Here is a 21,661-nt window from a genome sequence, read left to right on the forward strand (position 1 = left end):
CGTGTTAGCCAGGATGGTCTCGATCTCCTGACCTCATGATCCGCCCGTCTCGGCCTCCCAAAGTGCTGGGATTACAGGTTTGAGCCACCGCGCCTGGCCTAAGTTTTTAAGACAAAAAAATTCAGGAGTCCTTAGTGTGGAAACATGGTTGTGAGCAGATGTAATACAAACTCATCAAGTCATTCACTAGAATTAGTCATTGCATTCCCAACTACTCATCATTAACTATTTATTCTTACCATTTATTTCCTTAGAAGCTTTAAGGAGATAACTTTAAGCCAAGAACAATGCCTACAATAAGGATTTATCTTATGAAAACACGTTATCCCAGAGCAGACCCAGGCTGGAAATATTTAATACCTCAAGAAAGGCTTAGACACAGGCCGAACCCGGTGGCTCACGCCTGTAATCCCAGCATTTTGGGAGGCCAAGGCAAGTTGATCACCTCAGGTCAGGAGTTCTAGAACAGCCTGGCCAACATGGTGAAACCCCATCTCTACTAAAAATACAAAAAAAATTAGCTGGGCATGGTGGCAGACACCTGTAATCCCAGCTACTTGGGAGGCTGAGGCAGGAGAATCACTTGAATACGGGAGGCGGAGGTTGCAGTGAGCCGAGATTGTGCCATTGCACTCCAGCCTGGGCAACAAGAGCAAAACTCCCTCTCAAACACAAAAACAAAAAAGAAAGGCTTAGCCACATGGTGTATTTGCAATGTGTCAACTAAACCAAGATGGAAACACACATCCCAGAATTCCTTCCCTGCTTAGTTATGGGTTAGCAAGGACCAATGACCTTGTGGAGATTTGAGAAGTGGAAATAATGTATCAGCCACATTTCTTTTTTTTCTAATTTTAGAGACAGGGTCTCACTCTGTTGCCCAGGCTGGAGTGCAGTGGCGTGATCATAGCTCACTGCAGCCTTGAACTCATGGCCTCAGGTATCCTCTCACCTCAGCCTCTCAAGTAGCTGGGACTATAGGCGTGCACCACCATGTGTAGCTTATTAAATATATATATTTTTTGTAGTGATGGGGTCTTGCTATGTTGCCTAGGCTGGTCTTGAACTCCTGGCCTCAAGCAATCCTCCTGCCTCAGCCTCTCAAAGTGCTGGGATTACAGGTGTGAGCCACCATCCCTGGCCCCTAAAGTGTATTTTTAAAAGATGCCTCTGCTTAACACGCTGGCGAGCTTCCCACCATAGCTTTGTTCCAAAGTAGACTATGAGGCCTGTGGCTCTGCTGCCATTTCAGTTCCACCGAATGTGCGGGAATTCTAAGGAAGTACCAACATCTCCTTCCATACACCAAGAGCATCATTTGTCATACTATAAAAAGACCTATTTTAAGATGGTACAAGGGCATCAGGTGACCTGGATGGCCATGGGCTGGCTGTATCACCATTCTGGGTCCTCCCCATTCTTGATTCTCCAAGGTTCCCTCATCTTTAGAAGACAATCCCTGCCTTATAAACTGTGCTTGAATTGTTCTAACTATAGTTACCCAAACAAGATGCTGTCAAAAATCTTAGGAGTTGTATTTAACGATGTCTCTTTCTTGCCATATATTATTAAGGTCACACATGGAGATTCTGGGCAATTACACATAGTGCCTTCTCCTCCCACAGAAATCTCCACGTCAGACATGTAGTAGAGAAAAATCTGAAGGGAAGTACTGAAAGTCTACCAAAACTTTTCAAGCCATCAGAGACCGTCCTTTTATGCACTTTTGTCAGCCATTGTCATTCAAATGCATAAGTAGCCAGCTGATGGAAAAAATATACAGCTGGGTTGGGAAATTCTGAGTTTCAGGATTTTGACTAACTGGCTCAAATTCAATGAGTTTTGTCACCAATATTGGAGATAGTCTCCAGTCTCAAAGAATACAGGGTTCAAATGTACCATACTAAAAGCAGAGTTCAGTGTGCTGCTAAGGCCAAGTGAGTCTAGACAAAGCCCTTCACTGGCAGTCCTCATGTTTGGAGGTTGTGCAGGCTGCCTCTGAATTACTGAGATACAAATTTACAGCCAGGAATCTTCTCTGGCTCATCCTCAAGGTCCCTAGGGTGATCATTATTTTCTTAGAAAAAAAAGCATGCAAATAAAGGGAATTTATTACTGTTGAGATGGGGTCTTGCTCTGTCACCCAGGCTGGAGGGCAGTGGCGTGATCATGGCTCACGGCAGACCCAACTTCCCAGGGCTCAAGTGATCCTCCCACCTCAGCCTGTAACTGGGCCTAAAGGTGCAAACCATCACGTCTAATTTTTGTACTTTTTGTAGAGAGAGGGTCTTGCCATGTTGCCCAGGCTGGTCTCGAACTCCTGGGCTCAAGCGACCTGCCCACCTTGGCTTCCCAAAGTGCTAGGGTTATAAGCACAAGCCACTGCACCCAGCTAGGAATTTATTTCATCACCAAACAATTTAACAGCCAGGAGGGAGAAATATAATTCAAATCCAGAGATGAAGCCAGTAATTCAGAGGGAATAAAGGGTGACTAGAACCTGCATCAACCTGTCTGTAGACCTCAGAGGTCCTACTAAGTACCTTTCCAGCACCATACCACTCTCTTTTGCAGTGTGAAAATTAGGATTTGCAGTATATGTGACATCTTCTTAGGCCTTGAGAGTCTGTGATGATGGGTACTGATGATACATGCTACTTAAGAAAATGGACGCTCAATACAGACCACCACCTGAGATATGCTTACTTATGTTTCATATATTAAAGGGCACAGTTAAATTTTATTTTGCAAATTGAACCTACCTTAAAATCAGCTTAAAAAGGTGAAATATCTACTGGCTAATGAAAAAACAGAACCCTTTTATTTTTCTGATTACTTGGTTCTTTTTAGCAATGATGCATTGTTCCGCCACTTTCACCCCAATGTTGGTTTCAGGTGCACCTTAGAGCAAAGTGTAGGACGATACTGTCCATTGCCAATTTTCTGATTTTTTTTTTGAGACCGAGTCTCTGTCACCCAGGCCAGAGTGCAATGGCACAATCTCAGTTGACTGCAATTTCCACCTCCCAGGTTCAAGTAATTCTCCTGCCTCAGGCTCCCAAGTAGCTGGGATTACAGGTGTGCACCACCAGACCTGGCTAATTTTTATATTTTTAGTAGAGATGGGGTTTTACCACATTGGCCAGGCTGGTCTCGAACTCCTGACCTCAGGTGATGCACCTGCCTCAGCCTCCCAAAGTGCTGGGATTACAAGTATGAGCCACCGAGCCTGACCTCTCTGATGTCTCATTTCTTCAAGTTGGCCCCCACCATGGTTTTTTAACCAATATAGCTTTCCCCGAAAATCACTTAAGCAAAACCAAAAACAATGGGAAGTCACATTTGTTTTTTTGGATTTATTTAAAGAACACACAAAAAAGTGCATCTAAATGATTTAAAAAAAAAAAAGTCTTTAATTCATCATATGCTGACTTGGCAATCCATATGCAGTCTAAAAGGTTGAAAGATGCCTGTGGACTTCTACACAAATTGTTTAAGATGACTGAATTTGATACCAGAATACGTGAAGTGTCTTCTTGAGTGGTAATGGGCACCCTGTAGTTATTTGCTCAGAACCACTCACACACCCTTTCCCTCCCCACACACACTCTTGCCAGTTCCCCCTGGTGAAGCATAATACACACGTGAGAGACAGCTGGCACCATCTGAGTCTTGGAATAGCTTTCTTGTTATCTGCAAAAAGCTAGGTGGCCTTTTTAGTATCAAATTTCAATCTTGGCCTCACTGGAACCATACTCTACAGAGCTTTCCAAACAGTTTAACAAGTAAGCAAAATCAACGTTTGCTCTTCATATTTCGTAGGTGAGACTGGGGCTTTTAAAAGAAATATTTCATAAAAAAGACAAAAGCATAAATGAGAAATTAGAGGGATTTTAGTTATCATTAAAGGAAAAAACTCACAAATTGATTCCATTCATTCCGTGGAGAAGAAAAGTATTATAAAAGGTAATAACTTGATTTTTAGGTTTTAAGGGGGTCCTAATCTAATAATAAAAGTCTTTTGATAAAACCACCATAAAAATAAAAACTAATTTAAAATATAACTGCCAGTGTTTTTTAGGATTTAAAAAAGTGAGATGTTCCAGGTTTAAGCAAATGGTTCCTTGGGTTGCCAAATGCATTCCCATGAGTATTTCTTAGGCTGACGGAATAGAGAGCCATGCTCAATCTGTTTACCCGTAAGGACTGAAATTCAACTACATGTACACATTTATTTTAAGCCTTGCCCTAGTTCAATGCTCAGCTCAAGTACTGGAGATTGAGACTGCTGGCTGGGTCCCGGCATGGGAAGCTGTCTGCAGCTCTTTCACAACTCACGCCAGAACAGAGAAGCTTGACAGGGCAGGAAAAGCGAGCAACTGTGTGTCAAACCTGAGGGTGAAACCCCTACCAGAGAAGAGCAACTACTTATTTGTCAACCCTATAGATTTTGTTTTTTAAAAATTAAGCTTAGTACTAAAAAGTCAAAATTTTTTTGCATGATAGAGGAGTGTAAATAAAGTTCCATAAACCAGTATACATATGCTTATGAGCCAATAATCTTAAAAAGACAAAAAAAGCTGCATGGATCCTAAATGGTTATGTAAATAGATCCACTCCAGGTCAAAAATATTGTAAGAACAAGTCTTAAATTCTTAATAGCAAGGATTAGAATGAAAGAAGCAGCTGAACAGTAGCAATGCTGGGAGGAAGTACTGTGTATTGAATATGATTTCCTAAAGGAATAGAGGAGGGAAAAAAAGCACAATTCTGACTGCTCTTTTCATATTTCAGTATCTCAGAACTTCATCGAAAATAGGAAAAGGTAATCCAGAAACTCTCATCTGCTCATTATCATTGCTGAAGGTGTTTTAGGAATGACAGAATTACTCCCCCAGGGACAGGCTGCGTGCGGGAGAAACCCACTCTCACAAGGAGGCTGGCTGAGGAGGGGACTTTGGGGGGTGGCTAAGTCAGCAAGCAAGTGGCCTCTGAGGTTCTGGCTTTCACGTCTGTGACACTGCTGTGGAACTGGGGAGACATGAGACCCCTCTACTGTGGGTTCTGTTGGTTAAAAATGCAACAGATGACATTTATAGCACTTCAGTCATTTAAAAAAAAAACAAGCTCATCCTCCTTCCCCTACCCTACCCAACTGTAGGAAAGAAGAAATTCATGACGCATTTTTTTAAAGGTTTCTGCAGTGCTATTAAAGTTCAAAGGTAAAACCTAACAGCCCCACATTGTTAGGATGATCTCAAGGGACCCTGAATTAGATACTGAAGGTTGATAGAAACTGAAATGAGCTGGACTTAAGCTGCTGGCTCACTCCCTCCACACCACAGTCATTTCTGTTTGTTCCACCTGGAGTGGTCCCATGCCACCCCTCAGTGAACCCTCCGGGCAGCAGCAGGGGGGCTGTTTTTGGGAAGCTACTGGTTTTGCCATTTGCTTCCAGAATCACATAGACTATAACAAACTTTACATTAAACACTGTTCAGTCCTGAGTTGGGGGAAAGCCCATTGAGGAGGGGGCCGAGTTCATTGGGACTCTTCCCTCCTTGGCGTGGCGTCATACGTGGCCCTCAACTTTCTCTTCTTCCGCTGCTGGACTGTCTGTTCCTTTTTCATTAGTGACCCCTTCTGAAGTCTTCTTGCCCATCGCTTTATTGGCCTCTTCCTAAGGAAGAAATAAGCAATCAAGAAGGTCAGAGAAAAAAGAAGTGAAATAATTCCTGGCTCCTCCAGACTGTGTATCAGGTCCCAAACACAAGGGTATTGCAACGATCTTCTCTAGGTTATCCAGCTGGGTAGGTCAGTGCTGTGCTACCGATAGTTAGAGTGGGAGCTTCACCTTTCTTTGGTTGACACACAGGACAGCTGTGAGATAATGAAGTCTGGGCATTCCTGGAGACTGGAGACTGGGGACGGGACCAGAGTGCCAACTATGCTGTAGGGAGGCCGCCCTCTCTCCAGACAGACCACTCCTGCCACACTTGCCAGCCTGGCTGCCAACCCTCAAGATAACAGGCGTGATGTTGGGGCTCCTATAACATCCCATTTCCTAGGAAAATCAGAAGTCTTAATGAGGAAGTATTACTTGGAAAAAAAAAAAAATCCTGATGGGTTTACAATTTTTCAAAAATGACAAAAGGGCCAGGCATGGTGGCTCATGTCTATAATCCCAGCACTTTGGGAGACCAAAGTAGGAGGATTCCTTGAAGCCAGGGGTTCGAGACCAGCCTGGGCAACAAAGTGAAACCCTATCTTTACAAAAAATAAAAAAAAATTAGCAGGGTGTGGTGGTGTGCTTGTCCCAGCTACTCAGGAGGCTGAGGTGGGAGGATCACTTGAACCAGGGAAGTCAAGGCTGCAGTGAGCCATGACAGCACCACTGCACTCTAGTCTGGGTGACAGAGTGAGATTCTAACTTGGGGGTGGGGAGTTGGTACAAAATTGCTGTTTTTACCATTGAAAGTAATGGTAAAATCCACAATTACTTTTGAACCAATCTAATACATCTGAAGGGAATTTACTTTTCTCATCTCTCACAACGTGTGCCTTTGGTGACTAGAACTGCCCTACTCAACCTTTGGATCCAAAGCATCCTCAGCCTCAGATCAGATTGGAAATCGTTTTTCCTACTCTTGAGCCTCTTGGGTTAACTGTTCCTGTCCCCTAAAATCAAAGGGGCACGGCAGGCTCTTGATCCACCTGCAATCAGCGGGCTCTGCACACACCTTGGCATCCTGCTCTGCAAACTTCTTGAACATGTTGGCGTATATCCTGCGGTCCCGCTCGTTGTGCTCCTTGGCCTTTTTCTGGCACATGGAGATCTGCAGTCTTGCAGCCTTATTCTGGGGGTTTACTTCCAGCACTTTCTCAAAGTCACCCTTGGCTGACTCAAACTCGTTCATGAGTAGCTGGGCTTCACCCCTCCTATACAAGCCTTTCTCATTGGCACTGTCCAGTCCAAGGGCCTAGGAATAGATGGTTTATATTTTAGAAAGGATGAATTTTAACAAATTCAGCAAACAGCTTACCAAAGTTCTCTTGCCAAAGGAGATGGAAAAAGTGTATTTAAAAAATGGGGCTCAAGATAATTATATACTACTGATCAAAATTTACTACCCAAATTATTTTCTGCATTTAATGCAATTTCTAGAAAGATACCAAGGAGATTGGAGAGGGGGCTCTTGAGAAGTTCATTTTAAAGTTCATTGGAACAAGTAAGTGCCCAAGAATGGCTGAAAAAAAATGGGAAAAAAGAAAAAACTAAGAGGCATTGTCCTACCAGAGAAAAAGACAAACTTTAAAACTACTGAAATTAAGACAGTGTGGTTACTAGTATGTGGACAAACAGCTCAGTGAAACAGAACGAATCATTCAGAAACAGTCACGTGTCTGCATATAAAAACGTTTGAAAATGACAAGGGTGGTAATACGAATCAGTGGAGAGTTAACTTTAAAATAAATGGGGCCAGGACAGCAGCTATCCACGTAGAAAATAAGAGTTAAGGCTGAGTGCAGTAGCTCATGCCTGTAATCCCAGTACTTTGGGAGGCTGAAGCAGGTGGATCACCTGAGGTAAGGAGTTCAAGGCCAGCCTGGCCAACATGGCGAAATCTTGTCTCTGTTGAAAATACAAAAATTAGCCAGGCATGGTGGCACGCGACTGTAATCCCAGCTAGTTGGGAGGCCGAGGCAGAATTGCTTGAACCAGGGAGGCGGAGGTTGGAGTGGGCCGAGATCATGCCACTGCACTCCAGCGTGGGTGACAGGGTAAGACTCTGTCTCCAAAAAAAAAAGTTAAATTCTAACCTCATATTGTAAGCATAAAAATAAATTCTAGATCAATCATATTTACATATAAAAAACCATAAAATGTTTCTATTGTTTTTTAATTTAAGATATTTAAAATCTAATTATTTTTTTGAGGCAGAGTCTCACTCTGTCGCCCCGGCTGGAGGGCAGTGCCTCAATCGCAGCTCACTGCAGCCTCTACCTCCTGGGCTCAGGCAATCCTCTCACCTTAGCCTCCGAAAGTCTGGGGGTTACAGGTCACAGGTGTAAACCACTGTGCCTGGCCTCAGTTATTTTTATAATCTTGGTGTGGGGAAGTCTTTTCTAACTAGAAAGGAGAAGATAAATTTGACTACATAAACATTAAAACCTTCTTTAAAGAGAATGATATAATCAACAAAGCTAAAAGAAAATTGCTGGGGTGTGGTGGCTCACACCTGTAATCCCAGCACTTTGGGAAGCTGAGGCGGCAAATCACCTGAGGTCAGGAGTTCGAGACCAGCCGGGCCAACATGGTGAAACGCTGTCTCTACTAAAAATACAAAAATTAGCCAGGTGTGGTGGTGGGCATCTGTGGTCCCAGCTACTTGGGAGGCTGAGGCAGGAGAATCGCTTGAACTCGGGAGGCGGAGGCTGCAGTGAGCCAAGATTGTGCCATTGCACTCCAGCCTGGGTAACAGAGAAAGACTCCATCTCCAAAAGAAAAAAAAAAAGAAAAGAAGAAAGGAGAACAGGCTTCCTCCTGCCAAAAATAGGGTTAACAGTGATGCTATATGACTGCTTCTGTCAATAGAAGACAGACAAATAATGTAGTCAAGGGTGTGCTGGCTGTGATACCTCACAACTTTAATCCCAGCTCTTTGGAAGACACCCATCTCTACAAAAATAAACTTAAAAATTAGCAGGGTGTAGTGGTATGCACTTGTAATCCCAGCTACTCAGGAGGCTGAGGTGGGAGGACAGCTTGGGCCTGAGAGTTTGAGGCTGTAGTGCATTATGTTCATGCCTATGAATAGCCACTGCACACCAGCCTGGGCAAAATAGCAACACCTTGTCTCTAAAACAGAAACAACACACACACACACACACTCTCTCTCCACTGTGTATGAAAAAAATGAAAAAATATGTATAAAATTAATAACTGGTCTTGGGAGACAGGATGCGATAGGAAACACTGATCCACAAAATTAAAAAATAATCTCACAAAGAATGTACAAAATAGTTGCCTTGTTTTTCTTTTCCTTTTATGTCTACCTTTAAGATACATCCAATGATTAGTTTTTACTTTTACCCACAGTATAATATACACTGTTCACCCTGAGACCAGATACCTAAAATAGTATCAGCTGGTGTATATCAGAATGACACATAACGATACAGATGATAAACCATTGTTATTACTGTGTGTAAGCACTCAAAGACCAAAGAGAGTATTAATAAGACAAATGTAAAAATGAAAAGGCTGCTGATGCTCTGTGGACCTTTCAAATTATTTATGCATATCAGTGAATAAATGATTATAATAAAAATTGACCTACATATATGCTTTATATGAACAGTTGCAGTCTGTTAAAGTCCAGAAAAGCTTAAGTTAAATCTGCTCTTATTAAACTGAACCTGAGAAGTTATACATCTACTCTGATATACATACTACAGTTATAAGGAAGGTCACGGATAAAAATTATTTAATTTTAATCAAAACTTTTCTTCAGAATGCATTATGACAAACAGTCCTAGGTATCATAAAAGTCTGGCTATAATAAAAATCTTGCTCAATTTCCCAATTCATACTGAGAAACAAATAATCCCAAACATTCAAATAAACAAAGCAAAATGAAAAATCCTTCAATCTTTGGCTGAGAGGAAGCAAAAGACAGAGATGCAGAAAAGATCTGGAATATCTCAAGTCTATCTCACAGGAGACACGGCGTTACCTTGTCACAGCATTCGACAGCTTTGGTGTATTCTCTAAGCTTCAGGTAGCACATGGCCAGGTTCAGAAAGGCAGCAAGCAGAAATGATTCAGAAGCTTTTGATTCCTTTTCTGATAAACCATATTCCATCTCTAACCAGGATACTATCTTCCCATACTGAATCACCGCCTGCATGTATTTGCCTCCCTAGGAGAAAAAAGTGTCATTACTTGTACTCGGTCTTGAGGGTGTACAAAAGAAAAGCAAATCCTCAAAGGGAAGCAACCCCTCCAGCAAACCCTGGTACAGCTGGTTTCTTTCTTTCCTTCTGGAGGTGGCTCTCCAGGTGCCTTTCCCACTCCCTTGGAGGCCTCAGTGGCCTGTGAGCTGGTTTGGGGCAGTGCCTGAGCACTGTCTAGTGCTTCTCTCCAGCATTTCCATCTGTCCCTTTGGCGTAGTACAGCCAGAGTACTACGGTTGTACTATCCTTTGGTGTAGTAGAGCAAGGCTTCTGGGCTACGTTCTTTGATGCCAATATTCTTTGGTGTTTTTTTTTTTTTTTTTGAGACAAAGTCTCGACTGTCTCCAGGGCTGGAGTGCAATGGCGTGATCTCAGCTCACTGCAACCTCCGCCTCCCGGGTTCAAGCGATTCTCCTGCCTCAGCCTCCTGAGTAGCTAGGACTACAGGTGGCCACCACCACGCCCAGCTAAGTTTTTCGTATTTTTAGTAGAGACAGGGTTTCACTATGTTGGCCAGGCTGGTCTCGAACTCCTGACCTCATCATCCGCCTGCCTTGGCCTCCCAAAGTGCTGGGATTACAGGCATGAGCCACTGCTCCTGGCCTATTCTTTAGTCTTTCAAAAGGACAGTGAGCAGTTTTAGACCATGCCACCAAAAAAAAGAAGAGGAAGTTACTTTTCTCTTCAGCACTTCACAGCAAATACTACATTCTGGCAAGTGCTAGTTCCAAACACAGCCAATCTTATTTGAACCAATCTCTGTTGCAACTACTAAACTCTTGTCATTCATAGTGCAAAAGTTGCTCTAGACAGTATGTAAATCAATAGGTGCAGCTGTGTTTCAGTTAAACTGTACTTACAAAAACAGGCAGAGACCAGATTTGGCCAGCAAACTGTAGTTTCTGACCCCTGATCTATAGGCAATGGGAATACGAATAGTTGGATAGTAGCATACAACATAAATCACAACTACAAAACAATATACATCAGAAAGGTCTTTCAGCTATGTGAGAAAAATCTTTCTCCTACTCATATTTTTGTTCTTACCTGATTAGAATTAGAATTCTAACAATTTTAACAATCACATCAATAAATTATATATACATATATATATGCATGCTCATATAAGAAACTCTGGGGGCCGGGCGCGGTGGCTCATACCTGTAATCCCAGCACTTTGGGAGGCCAAGGCCGGCGGATCACTTGAGGCCAGGAGTTCGAGACCAGCCTGGCCAACATGGTGAAACCTCTTCTCTATTAAAAATACAAAAATGAGCCAGGTGTGGTGGCACATGCCTGTAATTCCAGCTACTTAGGAGGCTGAGGCACGAGAATCGCTTGAACCCAGGAGGCAGAGGTTGCAGTGAGCTGAGATCATGCCACTTGCACTCCAGCTTGGGTGACAGAGCAAGACTCCTTCTCAAAAACAAAACAAAACAAAACAAAACCCCTCTAGGGCTGAGACAATGTGTTCACTGAGATTTAAGATGAATGAAAGAACTGGGGGATCGCTGGTAAACACGCAAATAGAAACAGGAGTGCAACTGGGGACTCTCCTTTGAGGAGGCGATAAGCTCAAAACCACAGAGGACACATCTTGCCAGATGGCAGAGGAGCAGCCAGACCTACTAGGACATTAAATTCAATGCCTGACCAACAGTGTTAAGACTATGTTACTAGGATTTACCACCGTCAAAGCAGCGTGTACATCTCACCGCCGTGTTGTCTCTCCCCACAAATACTCCAACCCTCCCCCAAGGACTCTGAGTAAAAGAAAAACCATAGAGCAGGTGTAAAAGGATGCTCCTGTGACACAGGACTTAAAGCGGGTGACATAAGAAACGCGCTCTGCCTGTAGAAAGGAAGCCCCGGTGTAGATTTTCTGGTGATGAAGATGGGGCAGACCTGTTCCAGCTGGAGGGCCTGGGTGTGAATGAGGTTCAGGCTACATCCTCGAACATCCTTCTTCCCAAGTCACTCGCTTAGGAGAGAGAAGACTGGCACTAAAATCAAAGACTGTCACCCTCTCTGCCTCAGAAATGTGTGATACAGGTTATTCATAAGGACCCACGGCATTTTATTATAAATGCTGAAATTCTTGAGGACATTAGATTTGCTATGGACTAAATTGTGTCCCCCATCCCAAATTCCTATGTTGAAGCCCTCACCCCCAATGTGACATCTGCAGATGGAGCGTTTGGGGAGGGAATTAGGTTAGATGTGGTCATGAGGGTGGGGCCTCATGATGGGATTAGAGCCTTTACAAGAAGAAACACGGTGCTGGCTGCCCTCTGCCCTCTCTCCACTCACGTGCACGTGGAAAGGCCACGTGAGGTCACAGCAAGAAGGGAGCTACAAGGAACCAGAGGAGAGGCCCTCCCCAGGCACTGACCCTGCTAACACCTTGATCTTGGACTTATAGTCTCCAGAGTAAATTCCTGTTGTTGAAGCCACCCAGTGTAGGTATTTTGCTGTGGCAGCCCAAGCTGACTAAGACAATACTTACATTTTGTCATAGCCTTAGGCCTACCCCCGCCTTTTTTGGATGCTACAAAAAAATAAGAATAAAGTCCTCACCAGTTTCAGGTCAAAATTTTCTTTCTGTCACTGCCTATTCTCTTGCTGGTCTTTGAGGACAGGCAGCATTCTCCTCTCCCTTTTGGAATATTCAGGGTTTAGCACCAAGAGGTCTTTAATAAAGGTTTGTTGAGTAAATATTGAAATCAAAGGAATGTAAGTATGGAAACAAAACTTTTTCTGAAGTGGTGTGGTGGCTCACGTCTGTAGTCCCAGCACTCTGGGAAGCTGAGGCAGGAGGATCTCTTGAGTCCAGGAGTTCGAAGCTGCAGTTAGCTATGCTTGTGCCACTGCAATCCAGCCTGGGTGATACAGTAAGACCCTGTCTCTCTTTAGAAACAATACCAACAACAAAACCTTTTGCTATCATTGGGAGCAAAAACGTGTAGGTGGGAATGAAAGGTGCTGTTTCATTGTGATGAGATGGGAAGGACAGGCATTTCCCCTGTCATGCCTCATTTCTTCATCCTCTCTCCTCCTCCATCTCTAATGTACCTATTAACTTTTCTGATTATCTCCTAATACATTATGTAGGGAAAGAAAAGAAGAGCCAGGGAGGACAAAAACCTAGATCTTATCATTTCAGTAAGTTCTGAATAATCAGAATGGTAGAAGGCTATGGTAAAACAAAACACCAAAAAACAGGTATTAGACTTCTCAATAGTTCCTTTACATTTATAGGGCATTTAAATTCTTTGAAAGCTCTTGCATATATATCATGTAACTTTATTTAGACCTGAACTTCCAATGAGCGAAAAATCTGTCTTGTACTCCCTGCTTCTGAGGTACTAAAGCAGTTCTCAACCAGGGGGTGATTTTGCCCCCCCAGGGAACACCTGGCAGGTCTGGAGGCATTTTTAGTTGTCATAACTGGGTAGGATGCTACTGGCATCTAATGGGCAGAGGCCAGAAATGCTGCTAAATATTCTACAATGCACAAGACAGCCCCACACAACCGAGAATTATCCCACTCCAAATGTTGATAGTACCGAGGTTGAAAAATTCTGCACTAAAAGAAGAGATAAAAGAGGGTGGACTCCTCTTAGGAATTTTTTAAAATCTCAAATTCTAGAGTCATAAATAGCTTGTTTCTAAATCACACTACTGGTATCTTGGAAGAGCAAGGGTGGTGAAAATATAGCAAAGCCCAATTTATCTGAAGAGTTCAGAGGTTGAACGATTCTCCTCAACTAGTTTGTTTTAGAAATGTTTCTTTCCAGGAGAAGCACAAGGGGGCGCAAGAATCCCACATCACTTCAGTGTCCTTAGCCTTCTTGCCACTCTGCTGCCAAGTCAGAAAAAAACAAAAAAACAAAACACTGACCAGGTGTGAGTTAATGCTCCTGTCCTGCAGAACACTGTCAGCTATGAGGGCAAAAACTGTGTCTGTTTAACTGGCTTGCACAATGCCTGGCTTAATATTATGCTGTTACCTGTACTTAATAATTATTTTCAGAACCAAATAAAGAGTTCTCTATTTTTCTTCTCTTTGGTAGTCAGAGGTTGAAATGAGGATTTTACATCTTCAATGGCAAAATCATTCCCACTTAAAAGCTGAGTACAATTCAACCCTACTCAGGAGAGAGGCTTTACCCATTTAGGTATAAACCAAACCACCAGATCAATGGAAACAGAATTCCAAGCTGCAGATGGCATGAAATATAGATTTTTAGTTCAGCCCATCTCTGCTCTCACCTACACATCTAGACTGTGTGCAAATGCGTAACATGCCGAGTCAGACACCCTGGAGCGACAAGGCCCGGGAGGGCAGTATGGAAGCTGGAAACCTTCCCCGAAAGTTGGGAAGGGAATATGTACAGGAAACTATCTACTAACCATTTTGAAGCTAAAGCTAGGACTACTGCTGGGATCTTTTACCTATAATTATAAAGGTGCCTCCAGGGAAGTTTTTAGTGGTACAAAATGTTCAGAGACATTCTGGGAGAAAAATCTTAGGTCAGTGGTTTTGAACCTTTCATTAATTTTTCCCCAATGGACTAATGTTTTGAAAGATTTTGCCTATCAAATTCCATGCTAAAAATAATTTGTTCCGTATGTGTGACTGCTGATCCAGATTTTTATCCAAAGATTGGTAATTTTAAGAAGGTTCATAATAGTATCACTCTTGCAGTTGTGATGCTAATAAGCAACAAAGTTAAGTAACTGTACAGACACTTACTCATTGCTTTCCGCTACTGATTACTAATTCTGGCCATCTCTCTGTATATATTCAGAACACAGCTATATGACACATGGCTTCATAACATTATTTCATTACCAATAATGTTCTCCAAAATTCTGTATCATAGCAACCAATTAGAGCCTCTGAATAGCTGAGCTGCTTTACTACACTGAATCGATATGATTCTACTCAAAGGCCAAAAGCCTCAAATCTTCCCAAACTGTTAATATTCTACTTAGAAGTATTAAGAAATATATAAAATATATAAAATACAGTTCAGGATTTTTACGGACTTCAGAAATATAGAAAATACCGTTAAGGACCCATGATCTTAAGAAATTTTGTAGAAACATTTTTCACTCTAGTGTATTACGTATTTGGATATACAAACAACCCATTTGGAATCTTACTTGAATAGTTTAGAAGTATCCATATACCTCAATTAGAATTAAAAACAGGCCGGGTGCGGTGGCTCACGCCTGTAATCCTAGCACTTTGGGAGGCCGAAGTGGGCAGATCATGAGGTCAGGAGTTTGAGACCATCCTGGCCAACACGGTGAAACCCCATCTCTACTAAAAATACAAAAAATTAGCCGGGCATGGTGGCAGGTGCCTGTAGTCCCAGCTACTCGGGAGGCTGAGGTGGGGGAATGGCGTGAACCTGGGAGGTGGAACTTGCAGCGAGCCGAGATTGCGCCACTGCACTCCAGTCTGGGCTACAGAGCGAGACTCTGTCTCAAAAAAAAAAATAATAAAAAAATCAAAACAAAACAAAAAAACCCCCTTGTTCTTGAGAGTTTAGAAACTCACAGAAATTCAGGCTGGAAGGAAACTTGAGGAACATCTAACTCCCCTATTTTTCACTTGAAAATATAACCTCTTTGGACCTTAAATGACTTTAAAATAAAGCCTATTTTCCCCAATTCCGAGCTTATTCTATCATACCCCAATGCTTTCTGGTGATCCATAAAAGAGTTTAGTACACATAGTAAATAATGATAAAATAAGTATAAATATATAAATGTTACCTAAACCCATGATTTTAAATTTGTTTGAATACAACCTACAGTAAGAAATGTGCAATGCAGTACTTACTCATACACACGTAAAGTTTTATGCAACAAAACTGATCCTTATATTGCAATACACTTCCACAAAACTGATTTCACGACCCAATATTGTCTTGGCTCAAATTCTGAAAACACATGGTGCCCTCTGGCTGTGTTAATTTTGGGTTGATTATATATTCTTACATAATTCTCTAGTTGTTTCATTTGGATTAACATTGCCACCCCTCCCTCCTGACAAGGTTGTAACTTAATAATAGCATGGCTTATAGCAGATGCCCCATAAAGACTTGTTAAAGTACACTTATGCCTCACTGCTTTATACTGCTGAAAAACACTGCATGTATTGCAGTGGTAGAAAACGAAAGAAACCTTGACAAAACTCCCATTCTCCCTCTAATTCTCATCACTAAGCCCTTTCTGCTTGACATGGAGAAGGCATATATTTGGGGTGGGGAAGCAATGGGTAGAACACTGATTACAACAGAATAAAGTGCAGTTTCTTTTCTTCTTACATCTAGAGGTTTAAGATCTAAGTGAGAAAATATCACACTCCAGATGCTCCAAGAAGGGTTTTTGAGAAGCAATCTACGATGAATATCATTCAGGAATATCTGGAGATTCCTCACAAAAGCAAGTGTGCACGAATCATCTTGGCTGTGAGAAGCAGTCAATACTCTCCTGTCAGTTCTTTTTGAAATCTGTGTATGTTCTCTTTCCCTTTGTCATATGCTCTAGTGACTTCATCAAGACAGTATAAAGGAAGACAGGCTGGGTGCAGTGGCTCACGCCTGTAATCTCAGCACTTTGGGAAGCTGAGGCAGGAGGACTGCTTGAGGCTAGAAGTTTGAGACCAGCCTGGGAAAGAAAAGGAGGCCCTGTCTCTCATACGAAGAAAAATGATGAGAAACTTACCCCTATGAATTCCATTCTTTGTTAATAATTATTCTATTCATTCTTTTTTCATTCCAAAAACACTTGCTGAGTGCCAAGTATGCACCAAGCAAGATGCTTTAGGAGTAAGTGATACTGTGGTGGGCGGGGATGCCAGACCTGGTCTGCCTGTGTGGAAGGTTACAATCTAGAGCAGAATGTGTAAAAGAGGAATGTGTACCTTTTTTTCCCCACATTATTCTTTTCTCACCATTTTTCATATTGAAAATGACAGATTTGTAAAAATTCCAGCTTATTCTTACCAAGCAGAGTGTTGATAAAATTCAGAGTTGGGAATATCAGCACAATTCACTGACACTTGAGTAAATTATTTGAGATGGAAAGGATTGTACAGGGACTCACACACCTTGAAGTATACGGTTCCCTTCTCTTTGACAATGGCAGCCTGCTCCAATTTTTCTTTGGTATCCATCTCCCAGGATTCTTTGGCCTGTGTGTAAATTTGTGACAATGGTTAGATGAACAGAGAGAAAAGCATCAGTTGAGCCCTATTAGAACAAAGAGCAGCTAATTCTAGAAGATACTCCAAACTGAAAACACTCTGGCTGTTGAAATTGTGTGTCAGTGCCAATTTACTGCTAGGCCAGTGCTTCTTTACACTGTTTTAAGAACTCACTTTCCATTATGACCAAGCTGCAGCTTGAACAATGTTGCTCAAGAGGGAGGAGCCGCAAAAACACAGCAAGGAACACACTCTGGTAAGCACTGCTACAAAGTGAATCTTTAGAAATATAAGGTGAAGACACAAAGTTAAGGTCATGCCTTATATCCTCCCTCTTGCAAGCCTCTCCACTAGGCTGTTTCTCTCAAGCCTCAGTTTTTCAACTCTAAAATGGGAACATGACTGTAGTCAAGTTGTAGTTTGTATATTCATACAGAATTTTCAAAATTCTGGGTCAGGTTGTCTTGTCACTCTAAAACAACCAGATATACTAATAATACTGCTAAATTGTATCAACTTGCAGATGTATACTGGGGGACTTCAAGCAAAACATAACTGGGAATTAAAGCTCATGCAAAAATATCACTTTAGAGCCATAAATAAATGATTTCATTATCATCTGCTAGCTTGTATTGTGTGTATTATTACTTCTACCATTACAGATACAAATCCAGAAATAACTGCACTTGCCATTTAAAAGCTGGATTTAGAAGGATCATAGAGTCAAGAGAACAATCTGGGATCCTTTAGGAAAAGTGACAGTGGGTGTGGTCAGTGCTATTTACTGCATATAAATTATGAAGTTTAAATGGGTAACTAAAATTCTCTCTATTCAAAAGATAAGGAGTGTGTGTTCCTGGTGTCACAGCCCCTGTTATCCTCTACTTTTATTATATTATTATTACTATTATTATTTTTTGAGATGGAGTTTCACTCTTGTTGCCCAGGCTGGACTGCAATGGCGTGATCTCAGGTCACCGCAACCTCCGCCTCCCAGGTTCAAGTGATTCTCCCGCCTCAGCCTCCAGAGTAGCTGGGATTACAGGCATGTGCCACCACGCCCCACTAATTTTTTGTATTTTTAGTCGAGACGAGGTTTCTCCATGTTGGTCAGGCTGGTCTCAAACTCCCAATCTCAGGTGATCTGCCCACCTCAGCCTCCTAAAGTGCTGGGATTACAGGCGTGAGCCATCGTGCCAGCGACTATCCTCTACTTTTTAAAAGTGAATAATGAAAGGGTTACTCGTCTTGCTGGCAACTCATATAATTCTGCTTCCTAATAATGTAGCTCAATTATTCAAAAACCTAGTTATGGTTCAATTCCAGGTTTTAGCACCCAAAAAAACAAAAACAAAGAACACCTAGTTAATAAGTCTCTTTGTATTTCTTAGGTTGGCTTCAGTCTTTATGGAATATAAGTATACTCTTTTATTTTTTCTTTTTCTGAGACACGATCTTGCTCTCGTCCAGGCTGCAGTGCAGTGGCACGATCATGGCTCACTGTAGCCTCGACTTCCCAAGCTCAAGCAATCAATCCTCCTGCCTCAGCCTCCCGAGTAGTTGGGACCACAGGCGTGTGTCACCATGTCCAGCTAATTTTTTTTTTTTTGTAGAGACAGGGCCTTACTATGTTGCTCAGGCTGGTCTCAAACTCCTGGGCTCAAGCCATCCTCCTATCTTGGCCTCCTGAGTAGTTGGGACTACAGAAACGTGCTACCAAACCCAGGAAAATTTTAAATTTTTTTGTAGTGAGGGGGTGTCACTATGTTGCCCAAGCTGGTTTTGAACTCCTGGGTTCAAGTATTCCTGCCTCGGCCTCCCAAAGTGCTGGGATTATAGGTGTGAGCCACCATGCCTGGAATATAAGTATATTCCTTTTTTTTTTTTTTTTTTTTTCGGAGACAGAGTCTTGCTCTGTCTCCCAGGCTGGAGTACAGTGGCACGATCTCAGCTCACAGTAACCTCCACCTCCTGGGTTCAAGCGATTCGCCTGCCTCAGCGTCCCGAATAGTTGGGATTACAGGCACCTGCCACCACGTCCAGCTAATTTTTGTATTTTTAGCATAGATGGGGTTTCACCCATCTATGCAGCCTGTTGGCCAGGCTGGTCTCGAACTCCTGACCTCAGGTGATCCACCCACCTTGGCCTCCAAAAGTGCTGGGCTTACAGGCGTGAGCCACAGCACCTGGCCAGGCCTAGTCTATTCTTAACAAGGCAAAGGATTAAATCACATTGCCCCTAACAACATCACATACCTTCATGTGATTTCAAATATACCAAGCAGCAGTGCATGAATATACTCTTGGAGTGATGACAGAGCACAGGCTTGCTGTGGTGTCACTGGGAGAGTGCTCCTAAATAAGCAATGTCCACTGAGCGATGAGAGGGAAGGGGCAAGAGGCTGCTTTATAAAAATGGAAATAGTAAAGCCAGAGGTCTAAATAACCACAGGCTAAAGATTATCTTCTTTCTCTTTAACAATAAAAAAAAACACAATATGCGATGACGACAGCATTGGGGCATCAGTGCTGAGCTAGCAGGTTTTCAGAAGAGGTTACATGACAATCAGTGGTCATAACCAGAGCATATGTCTGTCTAGGGGAACATGAAATGGAAGGGGTATGATTAGGAATGTCACTGTTGGGGGTGAATCCCAAAGCAGGCCTCCCCTCACTTTCTTAACCCAAAGGTACAGGCCCATAGGACCATGATTTCCTTTCTGAATCTAACAAAATATAAATGGTCACGTTTCCATTTATATTACTGTGCTTAAGGTGGCCAGGGCACAGTGGCTCACACCTGTAATCCCAGCACTTTCGGAGGCCAAGGCAGGAGGATGGCTCAAGCCCAGGAGTTTGAAACCAGCCTGGGCAACACAGACCCCATGTCTACAAAAAATAAACAAAATTAGCTGGGCGTGGTGGCATGTGCCTGTAGGGAGGCTGAGGTCGGAGGATTGCTTGAGCCCAGGAAGTCGAGGCTGGAGTGAGCTATGATTGTGCGCTCACTGTATTCCAGCCTGGGTGACAGAGTGAGACCCTGTCTTGAAAAAAAAAGGAAAAAAAAACAACAAAAAAATCCTTAATGTACAGAAAGTGGAGGTAGCACTGTGCAGGAATAAAAAAGGAACACAAATGCAGTCCTTGAGAAGCTCCACAAAGGGCAGGGCTTTGGAAATGCCAGGGGCATGTGGCCGAAGACGACAGCATACCTAGCTCAGGTATATGCTGTGTGTGTCCAGTTCAGCTGCTGCTGGGAGCCTCCAGAGTGAAACTGAGATGAAAATATGTTCAAGGAGTCATACTGTTTCTGGAATCCAAGGCAACTGACAAATTCTCTCTCATCTCTACTTGGAGAAGTATGAAAAAAAAAAAGACTTCGGGTTAGCCGGTTTCTTTCTCGTATCCCTGGTCACACAGCCTAGAGGCCTTCGAGGACTTGCAGTTGGGATAACAACTTGGAGTCACAGTGCAGGCCTCTTCGTGACTCCTGTGAAGGGTACAATCCGTTCAGCTCTGAAAAGCTGCACCCCACTCCCCCAAGGAGCCACTTGGCAGAACGTGAACCTTTCTGTCCTCAACCCAGGAAAAAAAAAGTACAAAAAGAACAAGTCTAGGAACAAATAAGGGAACAAGTCTTGGATTCTACCCAAAAAAGTTTAAAAAAAAAAAAAAAAAAAGCTGACACATAGGAACAAAATAAGAACACGGAGCTCCTTCGTTGTATATCAGCTGTGCTATGTCAGTTGTCCTATTCTTCAGCAGTAGTGTTGGAGGCAGGAGACAAACTTGATAATGAATAAACACCATCTATCTATACCACCTACTAAAATAAGATACTGATTTATAGGAAGTGGATGGAGAAGAAATCTACCATGATTTTAAGGAAGTTGGTATTTTCTCACCTTTTCGAAGCTCTTAAGTGTAACTTCATATATAAGCTCAGCATTAGGTTCAATGCCAAATTTAGGCTTCCCTGCCTCTCCAAAACCATATCTGAAATGGAGAGTAAAAAATAAAACTTTAAAAGAATTGGTGTATTTCCAGGCACTTCCTTCAGTATTTTGAGGCATCAACAGAGCTATCATTTGCAAGCTACATATGTCAGAGACCCTGAAGACAAACCAGATGTTGACCAGAAGATACAGTGTGAAGTATCTTCACTGCTACAGTTTTCTTAGAAACCAGGCTAGTTTAGTTTTCTTTTTTCCCTCACATTCACATGTAATGCAACACCTGTACTCCTTGGGGCAGCTTGATTCATGGGATTTTAAATGTCACTGCCTTTTTCTCTACTTGATTTTATATCTAGTGTTTTTTTTTTTTTTTTTTTTAATAAATTTTTTTTTTTTTTTTTTTTTTTTGAGATGGAGTCTCACTCTGTCACCCAGGCTAGTTTAGTTTTCTTTTTTCCCTCACATTCACATGTAATGCAACACCTGTACTCCTTGGGGCAGCTTGATTCATGGGATTTTAAATGTC

At 42.4% G+C, this 21,661-nt stretch overlaps 1 protein-coding gene across 2 annotated transcripts in view; it reads right to left on the reverse strand.

Moving 5' to 3' along the window:
• Positions 1 to 3,336: 3,336 nt before the first annotated feature.
• FKBP5 (FK506 binding protein 5) overlaps positions 3,337 to 21,661 on the reverse strand; it is a 201,464-nt gene continuing 183,139 nt past the window's right edge. For both annotated transcript variants that reach the window (XM_011986566.1, XM_011986567.1), the window contains exons 8-12: positions 21,085 to 21,175; positions 17,084 to 17,167; positions 9,738 to 9,923; positions 6,741 to 6,980; positions 3,337 to 5,680 (exon numbers count right to left, since the gene is read on the reverse strand). In XM_011986566.1, coding sequence (XP_011841956.1) covers positions 5,573 to 5,680; positions 6,741 to 6,980; positions 9,738 to 9,923; positions 17,084 to 17,167; positions 21,085 to 21,175 — 709 coding nt within the window. In that variant the 3' untranslated portion in view covers positions 3,337 to 5,572. The remainder of the gene's footprint in view (positions 5,681 to 6,740; positions 6,981 to 9,737; positions 9,924 to 17,083; positions 17,168 to 21,084; positions 21,176 to 21,661) is intronic.

This window comes from Mandrillus leucophaeus, unplaced genomic scaffold (assembly GCF_000951045.1).
Source record: "Mandrillus leucophaeus isolate KB7577 unplaced genomic scaffold, Mleu.le_1.0 Scaffold3, whole genome shotgun sequence".
NCBI lineage: Eukaryota > Metazoa > Chordata > Mammalia > Primates > Cercopithecidae > Mandrillus > Mandrillus leucophaeus.